Below are 25,011 nucleotides of genomic sequence, written 5' to 3'. Positions count from 1 at the left end.
ATTCAACACGACAAGCATTCAAAGGCCCTTCTGTACATTGCAGATGCCCCTGCTCCTGATCCCAGCTGACAAAAGTGGATGCAAAGTCATTTCCATGTGTTAATGCATTCGGCATTCAGAGATGGGAGAACCTCCTTCATTGTGGGCCAAACTGACATGATTACCTCCTGGGGGAGTGGGGGAGGAGGGGGGTTGTCAAGGGGTACCTGATTGAGTGCTGGATGAGCTCTGAGCTCATACTTAGAAGAACGTTGAGAGACACCAATGCAGTAACCACCCAACTCCTGCTCTCCTCCCAAGTACTATACACGGCCTACGGGCCAGCAAAACTACACACAAACACACACCCAACATAACTAACAGCCGCATACAACTAACTATCCCAGACACTGGACCTTACCTTTACGGATATAACAAGCCAGTGCGCACAACCACAACTACCAGCCAAACTACACAAGAAACACACAAAAACACTCACCCAACATAACAAACAAGCGCCTACAACAAAAAAGCCAGACACTGGACGTTTCCCTTGCGGATGCAACAAGCCAGTGTGTACAACCAAACTACCAGCCAAACTACACATGAAACACACAAACACACACTCAACACAGCGATGCAACAAGTCAGTGCGCACGGCCAAACTACCAGCCAAACTACACATGAAACACACAAACACACACTCAACACAGCGATGCAACAAGTCAGTGCGCACGGCCAAACTACCATACAGACTACACATGAAACACACAAACACACACTCAAGATAGCAATGCAACAAGCCAGTGGGCACAGCCAAACTACCAGCCAAACTACACATGAAACACACAAAGACACACTCAATTTAGAAAACATTCACATACAACAAACAACCCAGACACTGGGCCTTACCCATGCGGATGCAACAAGCCAGTGCACGCAATCAACACACGCAGACACCAGTTTCTCCTTGTTTGGGATCCATCTTATCACTGTTCCCTCACTAATCCACCTCGCCCTCTTTCTTTCAGAGCCATGTGAGCACCTGGAGACCACCCCAATGGTAACGGTGTGCGGTATAAGACAAATTAACATAACATAACATATGCAGTGAGCGCCACCATAGTCCCCTTTCTATGTTTAGAAGCCTTGTAATGACCAGATTTTTTTCTATTTCACGCTATATTATCCTGAAATAGTTTAGAAGATCCAAATGTAGTTCAACATTATACATCTGAGTTGAAAATTCCACAAGCAGTCACTCAATCATAACCCATAACTAAAAATACAGTAGAGCATGTTTGGATGCAGGGGTGGACAGGCCTTTAGCGAACTCTGGAGATTTCCCGGTAAACCTTCACACCCTCGGCCTCTTGTGTGGTATTTGCACATTTTCCCATTGGAAAAGGGTTGGGTTTGCTGAAAATGTGTAATATGGGGCCACTCTGAAAATAATTTCCAGAGCCTCTTTTGGCTCCCAGTCCACCCCTGTTTGAATGTCTTCTTTCAGTCATTCTTTGCTGCTTTGTAAACTTGCTACCGCCATTTTGTTTTGGGGGCAGCATTGAATTCCCTGAGTGTTTTCTCCTCGAGTTGAACAGGCACTGGGCGCTTTTACCAGAGTATACAAGTTTCCCTGAGGGCATTTTTTCGTGAATGGCAGGGTATTGGGGTTGAAGCATTACATTTCGAGATGAAGTGCTGGGGAGAAGTTAGGCCGGGGGCTAGTGTTTGGATTTTGCAACAAGTGGTGAAGGCTGCTTGCGTTTTGACATTTTCCCGCACACACTTTGGCGAGATCATCCTTATATCAGGCTTCTAGTGGACGGCACAGCATTGCTGAAAAATAGGAATCTCGCCTGGGATTCTGACCTCATATGAAAATCACGCAATTTAAAAAGGGTGCAATTTCGTAGGGTTCCCATATTATTACCTAAAGGCTGATTTCAACTTTTGGCAACAGAAACAAAAACAAATTTACAATGGCAAAATCATTTATAGGCACACAAAATGTGGATTAAATAATCCGGATTAAATAATGGTCTGTGAGCTAACGGAGAGACGTTGCCCGTTTTCACAGTCCGGACATTTGCAAATGTTCGGACACGGCACACAACCATGAAAAGGGCACAAGGAGTTTACAGAGGACAGAAGGCGGGCAGGGTCTTACGTCAGTGGGAGGCTACAGTACCACGTGACACAAGCGTTGAGCTGTATAGGGCCTGGTAGGGGGGGGAGGGGCTGGAGAGCAGGTCAGAGTCCATAACTATGGCTCCTGCTGCTGCTGTGAGTGGAATGCGAGCTCAGGAAACCAACGCCAATCAAATGCGCGGAAAAAGAGAGAAAGGCAAGCAGGGAGAAAGCAACCAACTCCACCTTCTAGAGGAAGGGGAAGAGAAAATGCAGGACTGCGTGGTTAAAAGGGGGATCGTGGCCTTGAGCTGTGTGTGGAAAGGGGGTGGGAATGTGAACGAGATGGATGGAGGAGGAAGGTGCCCTAGAAGTGTGTGACTAGAGAAAGGATGAAATGTTGAGCAGAACAAGAACGGTCAAAAGCGTGGAAGGGGGGTGGATTTGTATTTTTAAGTGCTCTATAGCGCACATCTTGCTAGGGGGCAACGGAGCACTATGGATGTCTTTGAGGGTAACACACGAGGTAATGGGCGGTTAAAATAGGAATACATGGATGGAAAGAAAAGGTGGCTAAAAAGCTTAAAATGACGGGTTTGGATGAAAAAATGAGTCAGGCAAAAGGATGAAAGGTGTGAGGCAGAGAGGGCATGATTGACAAAATAATGGTGAACTCTAGAATGGGCCTAGAAGGTTTTTATTTACTGTACACATACGGTGGACATGCATGGGTTATTTAATACATTAATTCTCACAGTTTGCCTACTAAACGGTTAATGTACTCATAACTGCAACCTTAGGTCCTTTACTCTATCGTGGCAACCTGCAATTGAGTGTGAAATAATTCCTAACAGCGTCCTACAGAAGTCGTACAATATGATAAAATACATTTGCTGCAATAGTGAGGCTGTGTCGCCATCTTGTGGATAATTTGAGCATTGCTTTCACTATATTGACGTGTCTATGTGCATGTAACACGTATTTGTTTAATCGCAAAGGCATACTTACAATATGTACTATTTATTTTAAACTGGACCAACGAATACGCTGAAGTAGAACAAATATAGAAATATATAATTTGTGAACTGCAAATGTAAATTTTTCCAACAGGCCTCGGTTACATAAAGGTTCACTAGAGCTGTGAAATAGATGATTAAACAAAAAAGGCAACACGTCAAATAGACACAATCTGTGGTTGAGAAAGTCAAGCATCCCCCCTTGCACTCAAATGTAGTCATTTTCAGTTAATGTAGCTTTTCTAATTATCTCCAAAAAATGACTTTTCCTTTTCAATGAAACACTAGCAAACGCACCCCTTCGACCCCACCCCTAAAACTCCCTGAGGATCCCAGTGGCCCCACAGTGTTCTTGCCCTTTTGGCAGAATGGATCGTGCTGATGGGAGGTGATGGGGCGGGGGGGACCAGGCACGTCATCGGGTGAGGTCTTTTGGCAGCTATGGCATGTCACACAGGACTGCTTGACAGCGCCTGTGGAGGGTCTTCAGTGGCTTCTCCAGGCCTAGGTGTCCCGCCATCAGGTTGACATGAGCCACTTCCATAATAAGTAATATCCTCCGCTACAGGAGCCCCATACTGTCAATGAAATGGGCTGTCTTCAGAGTTCGGCTCCCAGCTTGGAAAGCTGCCTTCTTGCGGGCTTGTTCCAGAAGTGAATCTGCTCTCTTTGCTTCAGCGAATTCCTTTGATGCGGGCCTTGGACCTCCCTGCATCTGGGAGTCATCTTGCTGAGTCTCCATCATCTCCCCAAACCCGGCTTCAGCTGGTTCAGTCTCTCCCAGGTCTGTACCGCTTTCATTTCTGCTACTGGAATCTTCTCACAGACCAGTTGCGCCATGAGAAGGCCGGAGTTTATGAGGTAGGTAAGGTTTCTCAGGTTAAAGGAGACCATCTGTACTTCCCCTTGCAAGTCTCCCTCGATGATTCCAGTGCCGACATCGAAGGAGGGTTTATGGGCCAATCCAGATTTTGGTGCAAATTGCCCATATGTGCCTTCTGGCACTTTTACCCTCAAACCAGTCTTGACTAGTGCCTTTCCTCAGAGTGGAAGTAAAACCTCCTCATCTCTGTACCTATCTTATCCTGCGGCCCTGTGAGGGACTCTAGTAGGAATTCAGACCATCTTAGTTAGGCCGACTATTCCCAACATCTTTCTGAGCTGTGGTATTGGGGTCTGAATGATCACATGATAACACCACGTACCACAGATGGCCTTAAGGCAGACCTGCATATTGCAGAACTTTGAATACTAACAGAGGCCGCAGCCCCTCCTTTCTTTTCTTTTCTCTTTTTCCCTGTAGGTTTTCTTAATTACGATCTAATTCTGATGCATTTATTGCTTGTCATGTGTTTTATCTCTTAATGTTGTTTGACCTTTTGCTTATTTCTGCAATTCGATTCAACACTTGTTTGTCATTTTGCTCTTGTGGTTTTTTTTTTCCTTTTGGTTCTAAAATGTCCTTCATTACCAAAAATGCTTTACAAAATGTGTCTTGCAGTTAAAAATGTACTATTAAATCTGTTTAATACTAAGGACTGTTTTCAGCACCTATAAGTGGCTTAAAATGATTGTGATATCTGTTTTTGGATACACACCAGCTGTACTTATTTAAATTCATTATAAATTTGTTCTAGCATAGTGGAGATTATTGGTTTTACATATTTCTCTTGAATGTCCCAATCCACTTTTTGCTTTAGGGACTCTCCCTACCATATTTTTTGTATGAAACAGATGGCCTCAAGAACACACCAACTCGTGTAGACAGTTCAAGGGTTTTCATTGTGTGAGTAATCAAGGGGGTCTCTAAGAGCCGTCCCTCTCTAACTCGTCTAGAGATGTCATTCCCTCCCTACCCCAGGAGTCCCTCAACCTCGGGATTGTCGATAGGGATCATACACAACCCCCTACTCTCTACCAGCGGTCTAATTAAAGGCAAACGCCTTATCTATCTAAGACTCCCTCAGGGAACGACCTAGGTGGTCCCTGTATTAAATTCCCCAATGCAAGTTAACTGTTTGTGCATTTAAGGCAATCATGCGCCACTTGATCTGGATCTTTCAAGTTCTAATGTTCCTCGCCCTACATCTCCCTTGCACCCTCCTACTCTGCTCCCTCCTACCCCACCCACCTTTTCTCCTTGCTCTCACTCATACTTCCTCCTCTGTCCCCCAATGTTTTTATCTGCTGTCTACCACTACCCTCCGATCTTACTCCCTGCTACTCACTCTCTCTCCTCCACACTACTATATGTGCTTGTGTATAGGCGCGTTATAAATGCCATATCATATCATATCATGCTACTACTCGCCTCACCACACTACTACCCTTCTCTCCATACTTCTAGTAGCTTTATCTCCACACTACTAATACTGCTCCCCTCTCCACAGAGACACTACATCCCTCACCACACTACTTCTATCCCCCTCTTCATAGTACTATACTTCCCATTCCTTACTACTTCTACCATCGTCACCACACTATTTCTGCTCCCCTCGACGCACTGCTACTGCTCGCCTCTCCACATACACCTTCTCCCACAGTCACCCTCCTTTCAGTCCCCACTCACTTTGTCATCCACTCACTATTCTCCCTCTATCTTTCTCATGTCCTCACCTTTCACACACACTCAAATTCAAGTACCACTCTCTCCCACCAATCAATACCTTACCTTTCACACCCCTTCAGTAATTCTCCTCCACACCCCTCTGCTCCATCTTCCTATGCCTGGTTTCTTGGCCCTCCTGCTCCTCCCTTGACCTCACCCAAACAATCCACACATGTATCTTTCCCTTCCTCCCTTTATCCTCCTGCTTCCCCTTTCATTGCCCCTCTGACTCAGATGGTTCCTTGGGCCAACCGCTCCATCTCGTTTCCCCTGGGTTGAGGGGTTCTACAAGCAAAGAAACATTCGAAAGGGGTCGTAAGCCCCACCCCTTTTTCATACGCGGGTCTGCCAGTCCCTGGAAATGACGCTTGTAAAAATCAATGCCCCAGTTTGTGTGAGGCTTCCCGGCTGGTGGATAATTCTGCCCGCTGAGGGTGCAACTCGATGCAATGTTCCTGAGTGAGCAAGCCGCGCTGTGTGCTCTGCTCCCTGACTCGCCCTGGTGTTGTGCTGGTGCGGGTATCTCTCCCTAAATGGGCGGATTCAGCTAAAGCGCTATGCACGCTGAGTCATGCTGAGAGTCGAGCTAAGGTGCCTCGCGATAGGGGTGTAACGTGTTTTCTCTGCCTCTTCCTCACTCAGCTTTATTTCTCTTTGGTTGTCTGCTGGCTGCCCTGTTGTCAAGGCTGCTAACCTTGGTGATCCTATGCGACAAAGGGAAAGACTCTGGCCAGAATGGTGCTATTCGGGCATGGGGTGATAGACTGTGGTACTTTTGTCAAGCAAACTGGCACATGGGGTAGGGATAGGGACTGTGGCCCGCTCAACTCAAGACACCATTTATTGCCCCCAGGCACAATGTATTTTTCTCTGTAGCTACTTGGGTTTTGCACTATTGAAATCAAATGAAATCAACTCCCACACCCCACTTCTGGGATAGAACTGGCTCTGGCATAAACCCGGGTAGGCCTCCTACCCCAGACTGAGGCTTCCCATCTCCCACCATACAGGGGCACATCTCTGGCCCTGTCACACACAGTAGACACAACTAGGCTGTAGTTAGTGCTGGTCTCAATGGAGGAGGCCATAGTCAGTGTGGGCATCTTATCAGAAGATTTCCCACCAGACAAGGGAATGGATGAATATTCCCCAGTGACTCTGAGTGGAAAAGGTACTGGGTCCCCAGAGGAGGCCCCTTTCCCCGCGAATACTCAGATCTTTTTGGAGCACTACTTCATTAACAGGAAGAAAGTTCGCACACTGCGTGACACATCTGCCAGTGTGACGATTTTGCAGCAAAAGTGGGTGCAAGAAGGACATACAATTATAGGTCCCGACAGGTTAGTCAGGGGGTTTGAGGGCCTCAGTCAGTACCCACTGGCAATTCAGGAGTTTAGCTGGAAGGGGGAAATTTATGAGAGGCTCAAGGCTGTGAAAGACACAACTCCAGTTAACTCTCTGTTAGGAAATGACCTTCCCGATCCAGAGACAATCACCCCGTCACTAGTTTCTGGCTCAAAGAAGCAGCAGGGGAATTAGCAATTGAGGTCATGGGCCCCAAGACTCTTCTTGCTGTCCATGGAGGCACATGGTTTGGCTAGAGAGGCCCTAGTGACAATGATGGGCCTACTGCAGTGGCACAGGGTTCAGTAATTTCAGGGTTGCAAACTAGCATACAATAAGAACCTTAGATGGAGGACACAGTCGTTTCAGACCTCAGGGGCCTGCCAGAACTGGGCAAGTTGTCCTCAGCTGGAGGCCCAATTCAGGCTGGCATTTGTCGAGTACAGAGAGCCTGGCCTACATTAGCATATCTGTGGGAGGAGTCAGAGGAACAGACACAGGGTGAAGCCCCATAGGATATTCAGGGAGTGCTCGGAGAATGGTCTCCTGTACAATGAGCCAAAGAAGTCCGGGGCCAACTGAAAGTTGGATGTGCCCCAATGTCATAGAATGTATTATTGGACTTGTCTGAAGACACTCTTTGACAGGTCACATAGGAGTGTCCAAGACAGCGCAAATGTTGTCTGCATATTTTAACTGGCCTTAGATGGGAGTAAAAATCAAGGAATTTGTCCAGTCCTGCCATATGTGCCAAGCTTTTGATAAGTCAGATGGGGAAACAAAGGCCTTCTTCAATCTCCTATCAGTGGTTGGGCAGCCTTTCAAGAGGATTGGATCCTTTGGATCCCCAGACCACCTGGTACACTAAAGCAGTACCGTTGAAGGGTATCAAAGTCCCTGTAGTGGCGAAAGCTCTGATAGGGACATTTTCTTGTGTGGGTTTCCCTAAAGAAGTAATTCCTGACAAGAGATCCAACTTTATATCTGCATACAAGAAGGTGATGTGGAAGGAATGTGGAGTAATTTAGCAAGTTCTCTGCAGCTTTGAATCCCCAAAGCAGTGGCCTTGTGAAGAGATTCAACAAGACCCTGAAAGATAGATGGCTTGGAGGATCACCTAAGGAGAACGTGGGATGTCCTCCTGCTATTCCTCTGGTTACCTAATGGGTAGTGCCCAGGAATAGATTAGGGTTCAGTGCTTTTGATCTTCAATGTGGGGATACTGTTAGGGGTACCCTAAGTCTGGTGCAAGACGTATAGGAGGATAATCCCAAAAGTCTTTCCGACAATATAGTGGAATACGTACTTGGGCTCAGATCCAGAATGACCAAGTGCATGGAATAGTGTACCACAAATCTCGAAGCTATCCCAGAGTAGAAGAAGCACTGGCATGTCCAGAAAGACACCTTTGCAGATTGTGAGGAATTCGACCATCCGCACAGTGAGTGTGCACTTGCCTGGGCTTTTTAAAAATGTAATTGAAATTGAATGATAGTTGATCAACCTCCAGAAAGTGTGTGGGGCTAATCTGCACACATTTTCCTATGTTGACCGCACAACATACATATAGACCCGTGTACTCTGGGTGAACACAGCCTACTTACATAGTCCTCACTGTAATATTTAGTTGGGATCTGGAAGCTGGAGTACACTATGCATCTCAGAAGGCAGAGGGCCAAAACCTTCCACCTGCCAAGCCAGCCAAATTAACTATCAAAGGCTCCATGCATTTGCCCTGTCCGTTTGTATACCCTCTGGATATGGTGGTGGTAATTAACATAATTAACATACTAATAGAGTATACTTCAAACAGGCCCACATGGGGCTTGGCTGCAGAGGCTAAAACAAAGCAGACAGGAACCCCAACACCCCTTTTATATGCACAGTGTCAACCTGAAGCCAGCTACCACCCTAAAGTATCAATGACAGTGAGCTGTAATGTCTGGTACATGAGTTTACAGTAGGCAACCCCTACAGAGGGACCCTATTCAGAGGGTAGGTGTATGTGATTTGGTAGAGACAGAAAGTCTGTTCTCGTCACAGCTTCAAGGGAGACCTACCGCTTTAATCAGGACCCACAGAGAGCTCAATTAACCTGAGAAACCCTTTGATCCACACCAGACAGGATGGTGGGAAGGACTAAGTATTGCATGTTTTCACCCTTTTACCTTTTCTGTTGGAAAGCACTCTCGCTATGACCTCATGCATACAGGAGATTGTTGGTGGGGACCCAGGGTTGGTTCATTAAGGTTGGCTTAGCCTACACCAATCAGTGTGGCCCATTTGGCTGTAATAGAGGGCTGAGAACCTCTTTTAGGCAGATCATCTGAAGAAGACTTTGCAAGGAGAAACAAGAAGAACTTATCTGGACGCTGGCTGAAGGTACAGTCAGCCTTAGAGCCTCTGTCATTGAAGGAAGGCCAGGATTTCCCAAGAGGGAAGCAAGATCCGTTCCCTAAACATCTCCCAGGGTACAGACGGAGATAGGGAATCCAGAGGACCCTCCAGCAGCACCAGAACCGGTACCCAGCCCGCACACAGTATGCCCTGCTAGGCTCCACAGCAAGCTTCCTAGGTGGGAAGTGCCAGAGAGTATAAACCAAGGGCAAGACCATTGCCTGTAACACCCTCCACAGCTTTGGACCGTCTGCCTTAAAGGACGACACAAACCCAGTGAAGAAGCTAGGAGGAGTGCATCGACAAGCATCCAGCAGCGTCTGCCTTAAAGGACATTTTGGAGCCAGTCGAGCCCCTCGAGCTGCAACCGACTGCACAGCTGACCGTTGTCATGCCGCAGGCGCTGACGTCATCCGAGAGGACTCAACCAGTGCTTCACTCACCAACCAGAACTGACACGTGTTGTTAGTGATCGCTGTGAATACACCCTTTATTGTTTAATATTGCCAGACTCGTGGGTGAGCTTTCATCATGTCAGGTGGGTCCGACCATTGCTTACTAATGTATGGAATGATGTACATTGAATAGACATTGGACTGTGTATATGGAGCACAATGTCACAGGTTTCAGTGTTTTGTACAGGCAACACAAAGAGCGTCAACATACTCTTGAAATTAGATCATTTTCCAAACTGCCACCAGTTAACTTTATAAGTTGAATTGCAGGAAAGATGTCTATACCAGAGGTTTACATTGTTATTGCATTTTCAAAAGCCAGTAAATATGTTTAATGGTGTTACAATATTGTTTTTCCAAACAAGTGTTATGTTGTTATATTTTAACATTCTAGGTTACCAGTGCCCTCATTACGGCAACATTATACTGGCAGAACCCCAGATGGCACTGGCCTAGAGACCCAAGCTACTCTTCACTGATGATGCCCATTGAGGCTGAAACATGCCTGGGGATGCTTGTGGCCTCGTGCAGAAGTGATGTGAGCATGCACTTGAGGCTGGACTGCCTTTCTGGTCTTTCCCCTTCTGTAACAGCATGGCAGGCTGAAAAGCAGTGGTCTCTGGAGTTGCCCAGAGCAATTGCCACTGGTTAAGATCCATTCATAGATTTCCAGCCACAAACCTGAAGTTTTCTGTACTAATAGTACTCAGTCAAAAGTGGCCTAGTGCAAAGTCTGTATTTTGTGTGCACAGATTCCCTATTGCTGATGCGCTGTTCTGCTAACAGTGGGACAAACATTGCCCTGGTGAGCAAATGTGTCAAAATATGTTTTTTGAGCTGGGTCACTTTTGCCCCTTGGGTCATGCAGTGCAGCATTGCACTGGCACGGCTGCACAATTATGATTATGATAAGTTATTTATAATGCACTTAATTCCCGGAGGTTTCTCAGCACGGACCCGGGGATCGAACCTGTGTTGCTCTTCAGCGTCTTGTTTCCAAGGCAAGTGCGTTGCCCCTGAGATATCCTCCCGAGACGAGTTCCTGCAAGAGGTCCCTCAAGTCCATTTCAATATATTTTCACATCCTCACGTGTGTATAGGGAGGAATAATCCATACACATGGGCAATTCATTTTCTAGAGGAAGGCTTGGATTTATATGTGCACCTGGAAACATTTATTGAAATGTTGGGGCCGATCCACAAATGATCCAACATCTAAGAACAGGGCATAGGTAAGAAATCCTCTCTACTGGGGTGAGGGTTCTCGATGGGCAACAAGAACCCCTCAATTGTATCCCTCCTCTTACACTTCAGTATTGTTGGCCAATCTCAATGTACAAGCAGAGGTTTAAAAATAGTCCATTTCATTGTCTGATTTTCATGAAAAATGTGGAGGGGTTACATAAAAGCAAACTCAAGAAAAATAACTGTAACAATTATTTTAAGCATTAACAGAATCACAATGAACATGAGCTATGATGGTGCGCAATGTTAATCAATGTTAAATCGTAAATCCCCAGGGTCAAACGGACTAGAGCAGGTGGCGCTAGCTTCCCTTTCATCGCCGCCAGACAATGGAACTCCCTTCCACTTACCCTTACAGCTGAACATTCCCACCTGGCCTTCTGCAAAGCCCCCATTCACACCATATCCTGCTTCACAATGTTTCTTCATGTGACTCTATGTGCCCTGCAATTAAGAAATGGTATATTCTCTTTAACAGCACTGCAATGCCCACGGGCTGTTGTGTGCTATACAAATAAAAAAATAAAAAATAAATAAGATTAAAGTAAACAAATCGAACAGTTAATCAAAGCGGTTTTCTAGACTGGCAGGGTGTTATGGCTCCATGGCATTGGAATGAACTTTGCTGATAAACCAGTCTTTCATAAAGATGCAAAACAAATGACAAATAGCCTCATTGCAAGAGTGGCAGGATTTCTCCATTCCCGTCAGCAGCACCGGTCTAGTATGTAATCTGCCAGTGCGCTACTAGTAGAGCTAGACCCCATGTTTGGAGTCCATAGGACTCCATGGGGATGTAACAGATTTTATGACACAGCACACTCCAGCTAGGGACTTCTTCCACTAACAATGAATGTGGCACGCAATAAAAACGCTTTGTATTTTGATTTGAACCCTGGATTCTTTATTAAGAAGGCCACCAAGCAATGTGAATATCGATTTTGTAAAGAAAACAGAATGCAAAAGAAACACATGCGGAAGAATTGCAATTCTTTACTACACAGGACTTATGAGGACAGGCAGCCAGAGAGAAGGGCTGAACTGTCAAAATCGAAAATTGGTTTTGTGGATCAGAGACACAGGCACATAGCAGATAGGATTCTGAGGGAAAGGGAGCACTCTTAATGGGATGGTAGTGTGGGTTTTTCTATGGGAAATGCAAATCGGAATTTATGGAAAAGCACAATGCACATGCACATTCTGTTTAGTTGCACTAGACTATTTCTGGTGAGACTATATTTTAATGGTTATGATTAGTAAAAACACAAACAAAATTGTTACTTTCAAAAGGCAACAATAATGAACGTGAATTTTAAATGGGGAAATGTATTGATTTACTACAAATAATACTAGGGACTTACACAGATAACTGACAGAATTAGAAAAGGAATGCACTAACGGACATATACTAACACAGATTCTTCAATTAAATAGATGACCAGATGATACTTGTAATTTGGGATTTTCAATAGAATTTTCTAAGAGATACTGGATTCAAAAGAGAGGGATATGCAATATGGGACTTTCAATGGGATTTTCTATGGGATGCAAAGTTAAAATAGAGGGACATGCAGTTTCTGAGTACTGGGTGATGTGATACTTACAAGGTAAGCTTGAGTTTGAGGCTTTGGACAGCCAGCAAGGTTTCTGGACAGCGGGGCCAAGGGATATGGTCACTGGAACAGCGGGGTCAAGAGATCTGGTCACTGGGACAGCTGGGCTCTCCTGGATGGGATCAGCTGGGTAAGGTCTGGTCACTGCGGACAGCGGGATGGGTCAGCTGGACAAGGTCTGGCCGTTGGGCTCTCCTAGATGGGATCAGCTGCCTTTCCTCCTTTCTGCCTGGATGCTTGTGTATATCTGGATGGGTGGTTCTGCCTGGATCTGGATGGGTTGTTCTGTCTGGATGGAATCAGCTGCCTCGGGATCTGGTTTTTGAGTCTGAATCTCATGTGTTTCCTGTCTCCCCCTTAAATAGCCAGAATGACATCATCAGTTTACAACCTGGGGGGGAGTACCCAGGACTTACCCCTCTACGGGGATAGGGCAGTCTCTCAGTGTCCCCTCCTTTGCCTAAGCTGAATGGTTCTGAGGAAATGACATCATTCTATGTGTGTACATTTATGACTTTCTTTGTTTCACCAAGCCTATTTCTTGACATAAATGAGTTATGGATCAAAACATAAGATTTACACTAGCCACCGTCATGAAAAATAGATACGCAGATTCCATATGTCACAGGGAATTGGACAAACTGATCGCCAACTCTGTGTGATGTTGCATCACCCTCTGGCACAATGTCGTCATGTTCATGAACAGTGTAATATTTAAAATTCTGCAAATAGCTACACACATGCCCACCAATATGTAGCATCTTTTCACCAAGTTTCATGCCTGTGCAATTTACGACTCACCCAAAATGCATTTTTCCTGCCATTACAGTTCCCCAAGTGCCAGAAACAGGCCCTTGGTCTCTTTATGTCTTCTAGGAGCCACTGACTGGGCCAGGATTCATCTGTACCCTGTAAATCCTACAGCGACCAGAGCTGGGTCTTGCAGAAACACTTGCACATTAAAGCATTAAGGTGCCACAGTCATGTCCTATCTCACAGTTCCCAGGAATAAGCTCTGGAGGTGCCTTCTCCAACTCTGGACACTAGTCCAGTGGTAAAGGAGAGGGGCAGTCTATTTCAGTGTCAAGAAGTGCCAGTCAAATCTCCTTCCAATACAGCCAAGCAGTTCCCTTGGGTCGAGGATTACAGACTGTTACACGTGAGTGATCCACCAGCAGCCCTTTTTATCTGACTCCAGATAGTGTCCACCAACCATTTAACACACTGTGACCTCACTAAATCTGTTTAGAGATTATAATAAAGTCTCTGCACCTAATCCAAGTTGGCTGGGGCCTTCAGACCCTGAAGGAGCTGATTCAGAGGGAAATATTCACCTCTAGGTTTAAAGGGAAGGCCTTATATCTGGCTACACAGAGAGGTAACTCACACTAGGTGTGGGGCCCCCTAATGGGGGCTTGACTTCTAAAGAACAAAGGGTTCCCTCCACCACTAGGCAATTCACTTTTGTTGGACCTCTCGGCGGCCCTTCACATGGCTGTCTCCATCAAGGCAGCTTCTTTGACTTTATTAGAGTAAGCAAAGGCCTGGCCAAATCAATTAGGCAACATTTTAGGACCTTAACAAAGCTATAGGTAAACTTAGAATTAATTAGACTCCAGATTCAATTTCTTCATCTCAAATTCCACAAACCTTCAGAAATTGCAATATGCAGCGTGCCACCAACAGATTTCATCATAATATCTTCTCCAATGTGTTAAGGCACGTGGACTTGTTTCAGTGCTAAAGGCCTCTTTGTGCTGACAAACTTGGTAGGCGAAAAGTGGAGGTACTAAAGGCTACCTGCTTTCAGGGCTTCTTTAACTCATGCCACCCACTGCTGGCCCTCAAGCTCAGTGCATGGGGCAGACTTAAGTGTGCACCTTTATATTCCAGACTTCCTCATATACACACTGTATAGACTGGTCTAAGCTGCAATGTACCTGTGGTAGTGATTGGGGATTTCACAGGAGCACAGGGAGTTGAGGGCTGTATTTTCCCAGTGGAATCCTAAGGGTCTGCCAAAAGTGCACAAAACTTACAAACTCCTGGGGACCCCAGAGGGTAGATGGCATGTTTCACCGAAGATGCTGCAATTCTCCAGTTTGCCCATGTTTAGATCTGCCCAGGTCCCAAGGGCATTCTGGGACCACATTACCACCATGTGCTTCAAAAGGCTGCCAGGGTGAAATATTAAAGTCATGTGTATGAATGCATGTGGGGGCGGCGTGTTTCATACCTCCCCTGGGCTGTCCGTGGTAAAATGTGTGGCACACAAACCACTGAATACAAGGCAAATGAAACACACCTAGAGCTGACCTATGGATTAGCGAACATAAAGGTTTATGCTGCATCTGCGTCATCGACTACCTACCGTGTTTCTCTGGAGTGTTCCCCTTTCCAGTTTCCAGCTCAGTGTTATTCCATTCTCTGGCCAGACAGCCCATCGACTGGCGGTGCCTGCTGCTGCCGCAGACACGTTTATGCAATTTACGGGTCCGGGGGCCAGGTTACAGCCATTTTGCACCATTACAAGTGCAAAGTTTGCACGGTATTAGCACTAGGGCAACGCTTGCCCTGTTTTTAAAAACAATGGGACACACTAAAAAACCATTGCACCTCGACAAGTGCAGTTTGGCATATTAAAAGCACCAGGGCAAAAATTGCCCTAGTACTACATTTTAAAAAATGTATCTTTTTAGCACTAGGGCAATGTTTGCCCTGGTGCTTTTAATATGCCAAACTACACTCGTCAAGGTGAAAGTTTTTTTTTTAATGTGTCCGAGTGTTTTTAAAAAGGTCAATATTTGCCCTAGTGCTAATACTGTGAAAACTTTGCACTTGCACCGTTGCACAATGTCTGTAATCTGGCCCCAAGTGGGCATTCCTGGCAGGGTTGGGGCAGCCTTTTATAATCCACGCTCACTGAGCAGCAGGACTCTGGGGTACACTATATGCTGCACAGCTGCAATGTAATGTCATGCAGTGCTCCTGGGCTTTGTATGGTGCAACAGCAGCCATTCGGATGCTTCTTGGCACGCACACAGATAACCATCTAATGCCCCATCTATGCTAGCAGGATAGCTCAGTGAATGAGGCACTTGGCTTAGACTTCTGTGCTCCCTGCAAAGGAAACGGGCATGAATCCTGGTCTCACCGACTTAGCCCTTCAAGCATCAGAGGTCAATAGCTACAGTACTCTTTAATAAAACGTATTAAAACAACACTTTTGGGCAGGAGGATTGTGGCAATAAATATGTGATGATATTAACATTACAATGTGTAATATAAAAGCATTGCTCGTACCTGAAAATGTATGTAAATCCCATGATTTTTTCTAATCAATGTTATATTAAGTATGTTATTTCGTATATATAGGATTTTACTGATGGATATTACGAAGTGGTACATTTCATCGCGGTCAAAACACTGAAAAACACTGATTGTATTGTTTTATTTGCCCCCCCAAGACCCACGATTGTCCACCCTTATAACGCCACCCCAACCCCATCCCGACCCATTGTAACCCCTTACCAGACTACCCTTTATATATTTATTTAATGTTTTCTGTGTTTTGGCTGTTATAGTGTGCAGTGAAATGTACCACTCTGTAATGTTTTAAATAAATTGACTGGGTACCGTTATTTCTTTATAAAAATCTTATAACGTGCCAAATGTCAACCTGGATTGCTTCACAGCGCTGTGTAGAACAAGGTAGTGCCAGCAGCTGGCACGCCCACCGAGAAAATGCAATAGTAGAGAAAGAGTAGAGCCTGCACAGTATGAACATTGCATGATCGCTTCTTACATCATTTTCGAGACTCATCATACATTAGCAGTATTTAATCCACAGAGTATATAATGTAATGTGCATTTGTCTTTATGTGCTTTCTAACACAGGAACAAGCGACCCATATGTCAAATTTAAAATTGGAGGAAAAGAAGTGTTCAGAAGTAAAACAAGACATAAAAATCTCAATCCTATTTGGGAAGAAAAAGTTTGCCTTCTAATTGATCAGCTGAAAGAGCCTTTATACATCAAGGTGAGTGTAATAAGGAATCCGCGCAGCGGTAGTGGAGGGGGACCTTGTGATTAGCATCCTCGTGCCCCAGCGCCTCACCTCCGACTGAGAACTCTTCCTCTGTGCAACATGGAAGCAGGATTGGGTCCATGCTCCGAAGAATGCACGTGAAGTGAGCATGCTACACGTCTCCATTCCTTATCCACAGCAATGCAATCCTGCCAATGCTCTGAACATGTACATTACGTACATACATACTATACTAAGTGAGAAAATAAATCATGCGCCGAATACACTGTAAAACATGCTATGGACAGCAGTTAGCAACATTGGGCCTCATTATCATTTTTCCGGTCCGGGAACCATGGTACCGGTAAGCATGCCGGTACGGTAGTTCCCGGACCGGCAACCTACGAGTTCTGCTCGCGGGTGCCATTGCGGCTGCCAGGACTGGCCTGGCGGCAGTACCGGGTGATAACAGTGCCTGTGCATCAGGCTTCCCCATTACCAGTGAGCCCTACGGGGCTCAGATGGGAATGGGGAAGAATTTTATTCCGGTGCCCAGGAATGGGCAAATACCGGGTCTGGCAAGGCTGTAATGACCCGGTAATTGCCCATTTCTGGGCCCCGGAAAAAAAGAATACCGGTGGCAGCCATGCCTGTTTTACAGGCACAGCTACCGCCAAGGTTGTAATGACCCCCAATGTCACAGCAGATGTTCTGAGTAAATAACTATCCAACAAAGAAGCACATAAGTAAAATTCCTAGCAATCAACTGGTGAATAACCATATGAGTGACCGGATTAATCATTCTCAATTAGCCAACAGACTCATCAAGCCACACAGGCCTCTTCCTTTCTCTCCTCGGCCTATTGATCCCTCCCTTTCCATTCCTCTTCGTATTACACTGGTAATGTCTGCCATCCATACCAATGACAGCCCTTCTGCCACCAGTACATGACTGTAATGGCTTCTCACACCTACTCACTCTACCCATATTCCAAACCCACCCATCCCCCGTCGTTAGAGCTCCATGCATCACTTCCATCCCCATTATGGGTTTGAACCAAGAACCGCCTTGCCTCTGTAATGCAAGGGGCAACTTCATTTGCACATGGATTCTTTGGGAATGTCGTACACAAATGTGTTACTCAGCTGTCTCTCTCTAATTTCTTTCTGTAACCTCTTCCAATTTTACCTTACGTGATCTACCCATCCACGCAAGACACACCCTGGTATTAGCCTTCCTGCCTCTGAGACCCTCAGATGGAGATCCAGTCGTGGAATGAGGAGTGAATCTGTATGCCACTACAGCCTTCTTCCAATCCTTGTGGCACCTTGGATACTCTGCTTTATACCAAGGTTAACTCTTTTAACCACCCCGTTTGTCTCAGGATGGTAAATAGAACTTATGCGATGTCCAATACCATTCCTCTTAAGAACATCCTCCATCTCACTCGATGCTAGCTTCACACCATTATCAGTAAGTAAAACTGTGGGATACCCTTCCCTCTGAAATACAATATTCAGCAATTCTATAATCGAGTGAAAGCACAACTGAAAACTTACGATTGGATTCAAACCATGAAAGGGGCAAGTAGTTGCCAATTGGTGACTCTCCTAACTCCAGAGGGCTGGAAGTTGAACAGTTTACACCCTTATCTGAAACAATTTCCAGACAAGAAAGTAGGGGACCAATGTCTGCGTGCCCCCTTGAACTTATATTCTACATATGAGATTCAAGCAATCCGAGACCTGTCTGAAGTAAACCACTGTCAGTTTTGCGGAAACACCAACGAGATAGAAACACTGGTTCATATTATGGCGAGGTGCCCTGGCTTGAGAGACCTCCGCACAACTTACTTCAGATCCCTGTTCTCTGACTTTGTGGCCTCGGATCCTTCAGCTTGGTGGAATCTATTGACAAATTGATCAAGAACTAAAAACGTAATTGCATTAGTTCAATTTCTTGACATGCTTTCCTTTGAGTTAGGTACAGTTATGTGATGCAGATCCGGTTTTAATTTTCTTGTTTTTGCCTATTCTTATTTTTGGTCCTTAAGAGTTAATTTTTAATATTTTTGTGGTGGTCTGGTTTTAACAGATTATGTAGTGCATCAGCTTATTAGTCATTATTTTAATTGTTTTACTGTGACTGATATTGCTAAAAGAATTTTACAATTTAATTGCAATAAACAAATAAATAAAATATCACTGGAACATCTATTCTGTGTCCAATGCACCACAATGATGCAAAATGATCTATCTTCCAGCTATCTCGGGAAGGTTGTTTGAATGCTTCAGTTGTCCTTAGCGGTCCTTAGGTGTCAGTTAAATGAATCGATGAACATGAAAGCGTCACGTAGACACACTAGAATGATCTAGAGACATCTGGAAAAAGGTGCATAGGGCATGTTACCATTCTAGCGGAAGACTTCAAGAACAATACTCATGTTGCCAAGACATTTTAGAAATGACCCAACCTTTTAGGGAACTGGCAGCCTTCATGGCAGTGGGAGTCATTACGACCCTGGCGAGAGCTGTGCCTCTAACACCGGACCCAGTAATTACCCATTCACAGGTGCCGGTAAAAAATGCTTCCCATTCCCATTCGAGCCCCATAGAGCTGAATGGGAATAGGGAGCCCAGATGCACCAGCACCATTCACTGCTCACCCGCACTCCCAGGTAAGCGCACCCCCCGTAGAGACCCTGCCTGGGCCTCAATCGGCCCAATCCACCACCCTCTGCTGGCCCCAGTCCCCTGTGTACTCCGTAGCCCAACCCTCCCTTGCTTCCTATCTCCTGCTCAGCCCACCCCCCTCCATCCCCGATTGGCCATCTGAGACCCACAACACCGGCCCTGATTGGCTGGGACCTCGCCAGCTGGGCCTAGAGACCCACGCTGCAGGCACCTCTCCCACTGCTCACCCGGACTCCCAGGTAAGCGCATCCCCCATAGAGACGCTCCCTGGGCCTCAATCAGCCGAATCCACCACCCTCTGCTGGCCCCAGTCCCCCGTGCTCCTCCGTAGCCCCAACCCTCCCTCCCTTCCTATCTCCTGCTCAACCTGCCCCCTGCATCCCCGATTGGCCATCTGAAGCCCACAACACCGGCCCGGATTGGCTGGGACCTCGCCAGCTGGGCCTAGAGACCCACGCTGCAGGCACCTCTCCCACTGCTCACCCGGACTCCCAGGTAAGGTTGAGTCCTCGAGCCCGTGGCTGCCTGGGTCTATTGACCCAGCTCACACCGGCTCCCCCACCAACAGCGAGGAAGCCGGCGTGAGGCAAGCCTGTCCATCCCTGGGCACCCGGTGACCATCCCCTGCCCAAACTAGGCCCCCAGGCCCCAGAAGCGCCCCTCTCCCACCCCGCACCCTCTTCCTGGTTTCTCTCCCGCCTCCCGTCCTGCCCCCCCTGCACCCATTGCTCCTCTGCCCATGCAACCCTGCAGCTAAGGGCCCTAAGGCTAAGGGCAGCTTCAACAGAGGTTGGTCCAAGAAGTATCAGCAGATGTCTGCAGGGGAAGCAGTGGCCAGCCGTCAACCATCATCTATAAGGACCAGTAATGTAGGAGTGGCCTGGGTCAGGAGTAGAGCATCTACTCTACCCTAGATTCCGAGCCACTTACCAAACGCAAAGTAAAGAAGGTAATTAGCCCCCTCTGCACCTCGTTCCCTCACCCCCAAACTCAATCATTATCTAATACTGTACTAATCTCGCCAGGCACAGACGCCTTTCCTCTGTATAGACTTATACAGGTATCTCCAGTTCACCAGGGGCTCTGTCTCCAAGTTGCATTGTATGAGGTTTAGATTGCATGGTCGGGCCTCTCTCCCACCTCAAATTTAGCAGGGGTTCTGTCTCGAAATTGCATTGTATGACAGTTAGATTGCATTGATAGGCCTCTCTCCCAGTATACAAGTCTCTCAAATTTAGCAGGGGCTCTGTCTCCAAATTGCATTGTATGACACTTAGATTACATTGATACGCCTCCCCCCACTATACAGATCCCTCAAATCTAGCAGGGGTTCTGTCTCCAAATTGCATTGTATGACGTTTAGATTGCATTGATAGGCCTCTCTCCCCCTATAAAGGTCTCTCAAATTTAGCAGGGGTTTTGTCTCAAAATTGCATTGTATGATGTTTAGATTGCATGGTTAGGCCTCTCCCCCACTATACAGGTCTCTCAAATTTAGCAGGGGTTCTGTCTCCAAATTGCATTGTATGACGTTTAAATTGCATTGATAGGCCTCTCCCCCACTATAAAGATCTCTCAAATTCAGCAGGGGTTCTCTCTCCAAATTGCATTGTATGATGTTTAGATTGCACTGATAGGCCTCTCTCCCACTATACAGGTCTCTCAAATCTAGTTGGGCTTTTGTGTCCAGATTGCATGGTAAGATATTTAGTAAGTCCTGGCTGCGCCTCAAACTCATTCCTCAACCAGTACATGCCCCCCTGAACCTACATGGCTAGCTCACCGCAGTGAACCCAAGGGAGACGTCCACTGTGCAGGACTCCCAGATCTAGCTGTGTCTGGTATCGTGCTCCACTGCTTCAACTGATCCTCGGATCTAGCTGTGCTTGGTATCAGACAATACTACTTCAACTGATCCTCAAATACAGCTGCTCAGTCTGATATCCTGTTGCTCTCATAGGCGTGGGCCTCCTCCCTACGGTGCAGGACCCTCTGTGTCTATCTGTGCTTAGTATCGTGCTCCGCTGTTTTGGCTGACCCTCAAACCCAGCTGTGTTAGGTCCAGAACTCTGTCTCCCTCCTAGGTGTAAGCCTTTCTCCCATTATACAGGGCCCCTAATCTAACTGTGCTTAGTTCAGTACTCTATTAATCCCGGAAACCCACCACAACCTAGTTTAATCAAGTCCCATTCCACCAGATCATTCAATACCCTAACCCTCCCCGACAGTGCACCCTCAGGAAACACACCCTACCCACTGACAGAAATGTCAAACTGAGCTAGAAAGCACCCAGGGTATCCAGAGAAGGAAAAAACCAAGATCACTGTGCCTGCACAACACAGCATAGAGGACCAACTACCCGACTACGCCTGCACCTTAAATTGAAAAATGGCCCGACCCAGAAAAGGACACCAAGAAAAGAGAACAAAATCGTGCAACAAGAGACGCGTACACACAACACCGACAGAACCCAGAAGAAGCAGCCCCATTGGAAGGAAACACGCCTAATACAACCATAACCGGAACTAAATCTGTAAGAGAAAAATCTTTATACCTCACACCTTACCTCGCGACAACTGCGGAACACCGACGCCTCAACACGGAAACCTCGAGACATGCAAAGAATTTCCCAAAACACCCGGTAAAAAGATGGGAGCTCTCAACAAGAGAGTGGGAGGGCTCGAACCCCATCACCCCTTACATCACAAGAACAGAGGGGCACCATCAATTTCCACAACATCCCACATAATACGGTGAAGCCCTGACAACCAAAAATGCTACCTCCGACCCAACAATCGCACTCAATGAAGAAGCCATCGCTGATCTTCATCCGAACAGCATCACAGCAGAAACAGCACGAATGATCATCCCTGTTATCAACCTATTGGACCGATTCAATGAAGAAGCAGCCGTCACCGTTCTTCATCCTACCAACACCAATGCGGAAACACCACGACCAGACAGCTACAAACTTGAACAACGAATAACCACAAAACACAATCACACCCAGAGAATCCACTGTAACTTAATAAACGCCTGGGCATGCCCGAACAACTTCTAAAAAAACTACAACACATACAAAATGCAGCAGCCCGACTCCTCCTCAAGGTACCAAGAAGAGAACACATCACACCTGTGTGAAAAATCCTACACTGGCTACCATTAAAACAGCGAATGAAGTTCAAGTCCATGTGCATTACGCACAGAGAATTACACAAACAAGGCGCATAATTCCTAAGTGATAAACTACGCCTACATCAACCAACAAGAACACTGACATCAAGCACCCACATCCGCCTAGAACCAACACCCTGTAACAGAAGAAAACTCGAAGGATCCTCTTTCTCTCACCAGGCACCAAAAACCTTGAATGACCTACCTAAGAATATACGGAAAACAACAAACCACCTAGCATTCAGGAAACTCCTCAAATCATGGCTCTTCACAGCGTAACCACAACTGCAATGCACTAGAATGCCCACCCCATCGGCCACTCTCAAATGGACAAACACTGAACCCAAAGAACCGACCACACGACAGACCATAAGATATCATGGGAAATAGCCACAAAAGGAGGCCTCCAGAGACTGATCACATACTCAGACCCAGATGACAGCCCTAAATGAATCACCCACTTCCCCCGGATGTACCATATCCAAACCGGCAGACGCATTTAGATAGAAAGTTTAAGAGAAGTCTGCCACACCAGCCCAGCCCCCAAGGAGGAGACTAGACACCCAACCCACATTAATCAATCCATCGGCATTAGAACACCTACAGAGCTGGCTAGAATAGAACGGCGAGAAGCATTCATAACACTTACAAAGCGTGTTAGAACAGCACAGGGAGTGCCCCACACAAACCAAAACCATGCCAGGCGTACCCTTTTTGCCCACCCCGATGAAATTGGGAGAATTGGCGAATGCCACACTCGGACAGATTTCTGAACTTCTGTTAACCTTCATAAAACCGACTAACAAAAACTCAGCATTTCTGCAGACTTATCTCACTCAAAATCTCACACAACCATCTCTCGCACAACAACCCGCATGCACTTCACAACACCGTAACAACACATAAGCAACACCAACAGCACACGAGGACTGACATCGATCCAATACTCGCACCGAAGCTCAGCACCCGGTGTATACCGAGTTGAAGCTGCCAACAGAACACCACTCCTCTCACTATCCTACTCCCCCTTCACCTTATTAACCCATCCCGCCTTCTTGTTTACAGATCTTCCAGAGCGCCTGGGGACCAATTCCGTTGGTGACGGTGTGCGGTACAAATACCGTTAACATTTAATATTTAACCATTCAGAATGGTGCTGGTGCATCCGTCAAGTTGTACTCGTGGGTGCCCTTATGCACGCCAGGTGAGACCTGGCGGGCATAAAGGCACCTGCGAGTACAACTCGTAGTTTGCGGGTCCAGTAGTAACGGTGCTTGTAGCTTACCGACACTGTTACTACTGGACCGGCAAACTTGTAATGAGGCCAATGTGTGTGTGGGGGTATTTGCTTCTTTCTTTAACTTACCAGTGAGGGAAGGCTCAATAAGGCCCCTCCCGCCACTGTGAGAAATCCCTTGGAAGGAGTCATTTCCGCCATGACGGGTGTGTTAATGGTCCCCCTTGGAAAGAGTCATGGCCGCCATGACAGGTGTATTTAAGGTCCCTTTCGCAGGTTTCACTTGAGTTTTGGGTGCTAAAAGGAACTAAAACTGAAATCCTAGTTGTGGGATAGTCAACTACCTCCGGACAGCAGAAACTCCTTTATATCAGTATTTGTTAGAGATTTTTGGCAGCTCTTCAATGGCACTTTTCCAATGCTTCTGCGTTTTTTTTGGCGGGAGTAAAATCCTAGGCGATCGACAAGGGACGGTCAGTCGACCTGTGGTAGCTTTGGCGCTAGAATGGACGGGAGAGCCCAAGCAGTGTAACAGAGCCGGCTAACGCACGTGGGATGCACTTCCCTGTGAAATTAAGCGTCCCTTAACAGTTCCGTATGTGTGTACCCACAGAACGGTCGTTGCCGTGTGTCCCCGAAGCTCCTTTTCTCAATGCATTGTGAGCAAACAAAAGGTTTCCCATTATGCACTCACGTTTGCTACAATGGCATTTAAAAGTTTCTCTTTCCCGCAGCTCATGAAACCATTTCATTATTAATTAATCACATTGGCAGAAAATAGAGCAAAGACAAAGGTGTTAATTCACACAAAGCCAAACAAAAACATACGTGAATAATAACGTATTGCCCGTCATTGGATGTAGCATGTCAAATTACTGTACAAACCCAAAAGCATATGAAATATAGAGCGACAGTGACATCTGCTGGTCTGTCTCAGGTTAGCACTTTCTTAGTAGACATTTCATGCATTCACATGATAGCTAAATTAAAGCAAAATATAACAAACAAAATGCCCTGTTCAGCTGCTAATTTAGTACAGGGGGGTGGTCCTGACCTCAAACATTTAAACTGCAGTGGTTTGCTGTAGAAAC

General features: G+C 46.3%; 1 protein-coding gene across 3 annotated transcripts in view; it reads left to right on the top strand.

The window, feature by feature from the left end:
- The window catches only part of MCTP1 (multiple C2 and transmembrane domain containing 1), a 3,303,831-nt gene that overhangs the window by 1,328,128 nt on the left and 1,950,692 nt on the right, over positions 1-25,011 (top strand). For all 3 annotated transcript variants that reach the window (XM_069627643.1, XM_069627644.1, XM_069627642.1), the window contains exon 3: positions 16,685-16,827. In XM_069627643.1, coding sequence (XP_069483744.1) covers positions 16,685-16,827 — 143 coding nt within the window. The remainder of the gene's footprint in view (positions 1-16,684; positions 16,828-25,011) is intronic.

Source organism: Ambystoma mexicanum, chromosome 6p (assembly GCF_040938575.1).
Source record: "Ambystoma mexicanum isolate Mex_15411 chromosome 6p, UKY_AmexF1_1, whole genome shotgun sequence".
NCBI classification, from domain to species: domain Eukaryota; kingdom Metazoa; phylum Chordata; class Amphibia; order Caudata; family Ambystomatidae; genus Ambystoma; species Ambystoma mexicanum.
This window is presented reverse-complemented; position numbering and strand designations above follow the sequence as displayed.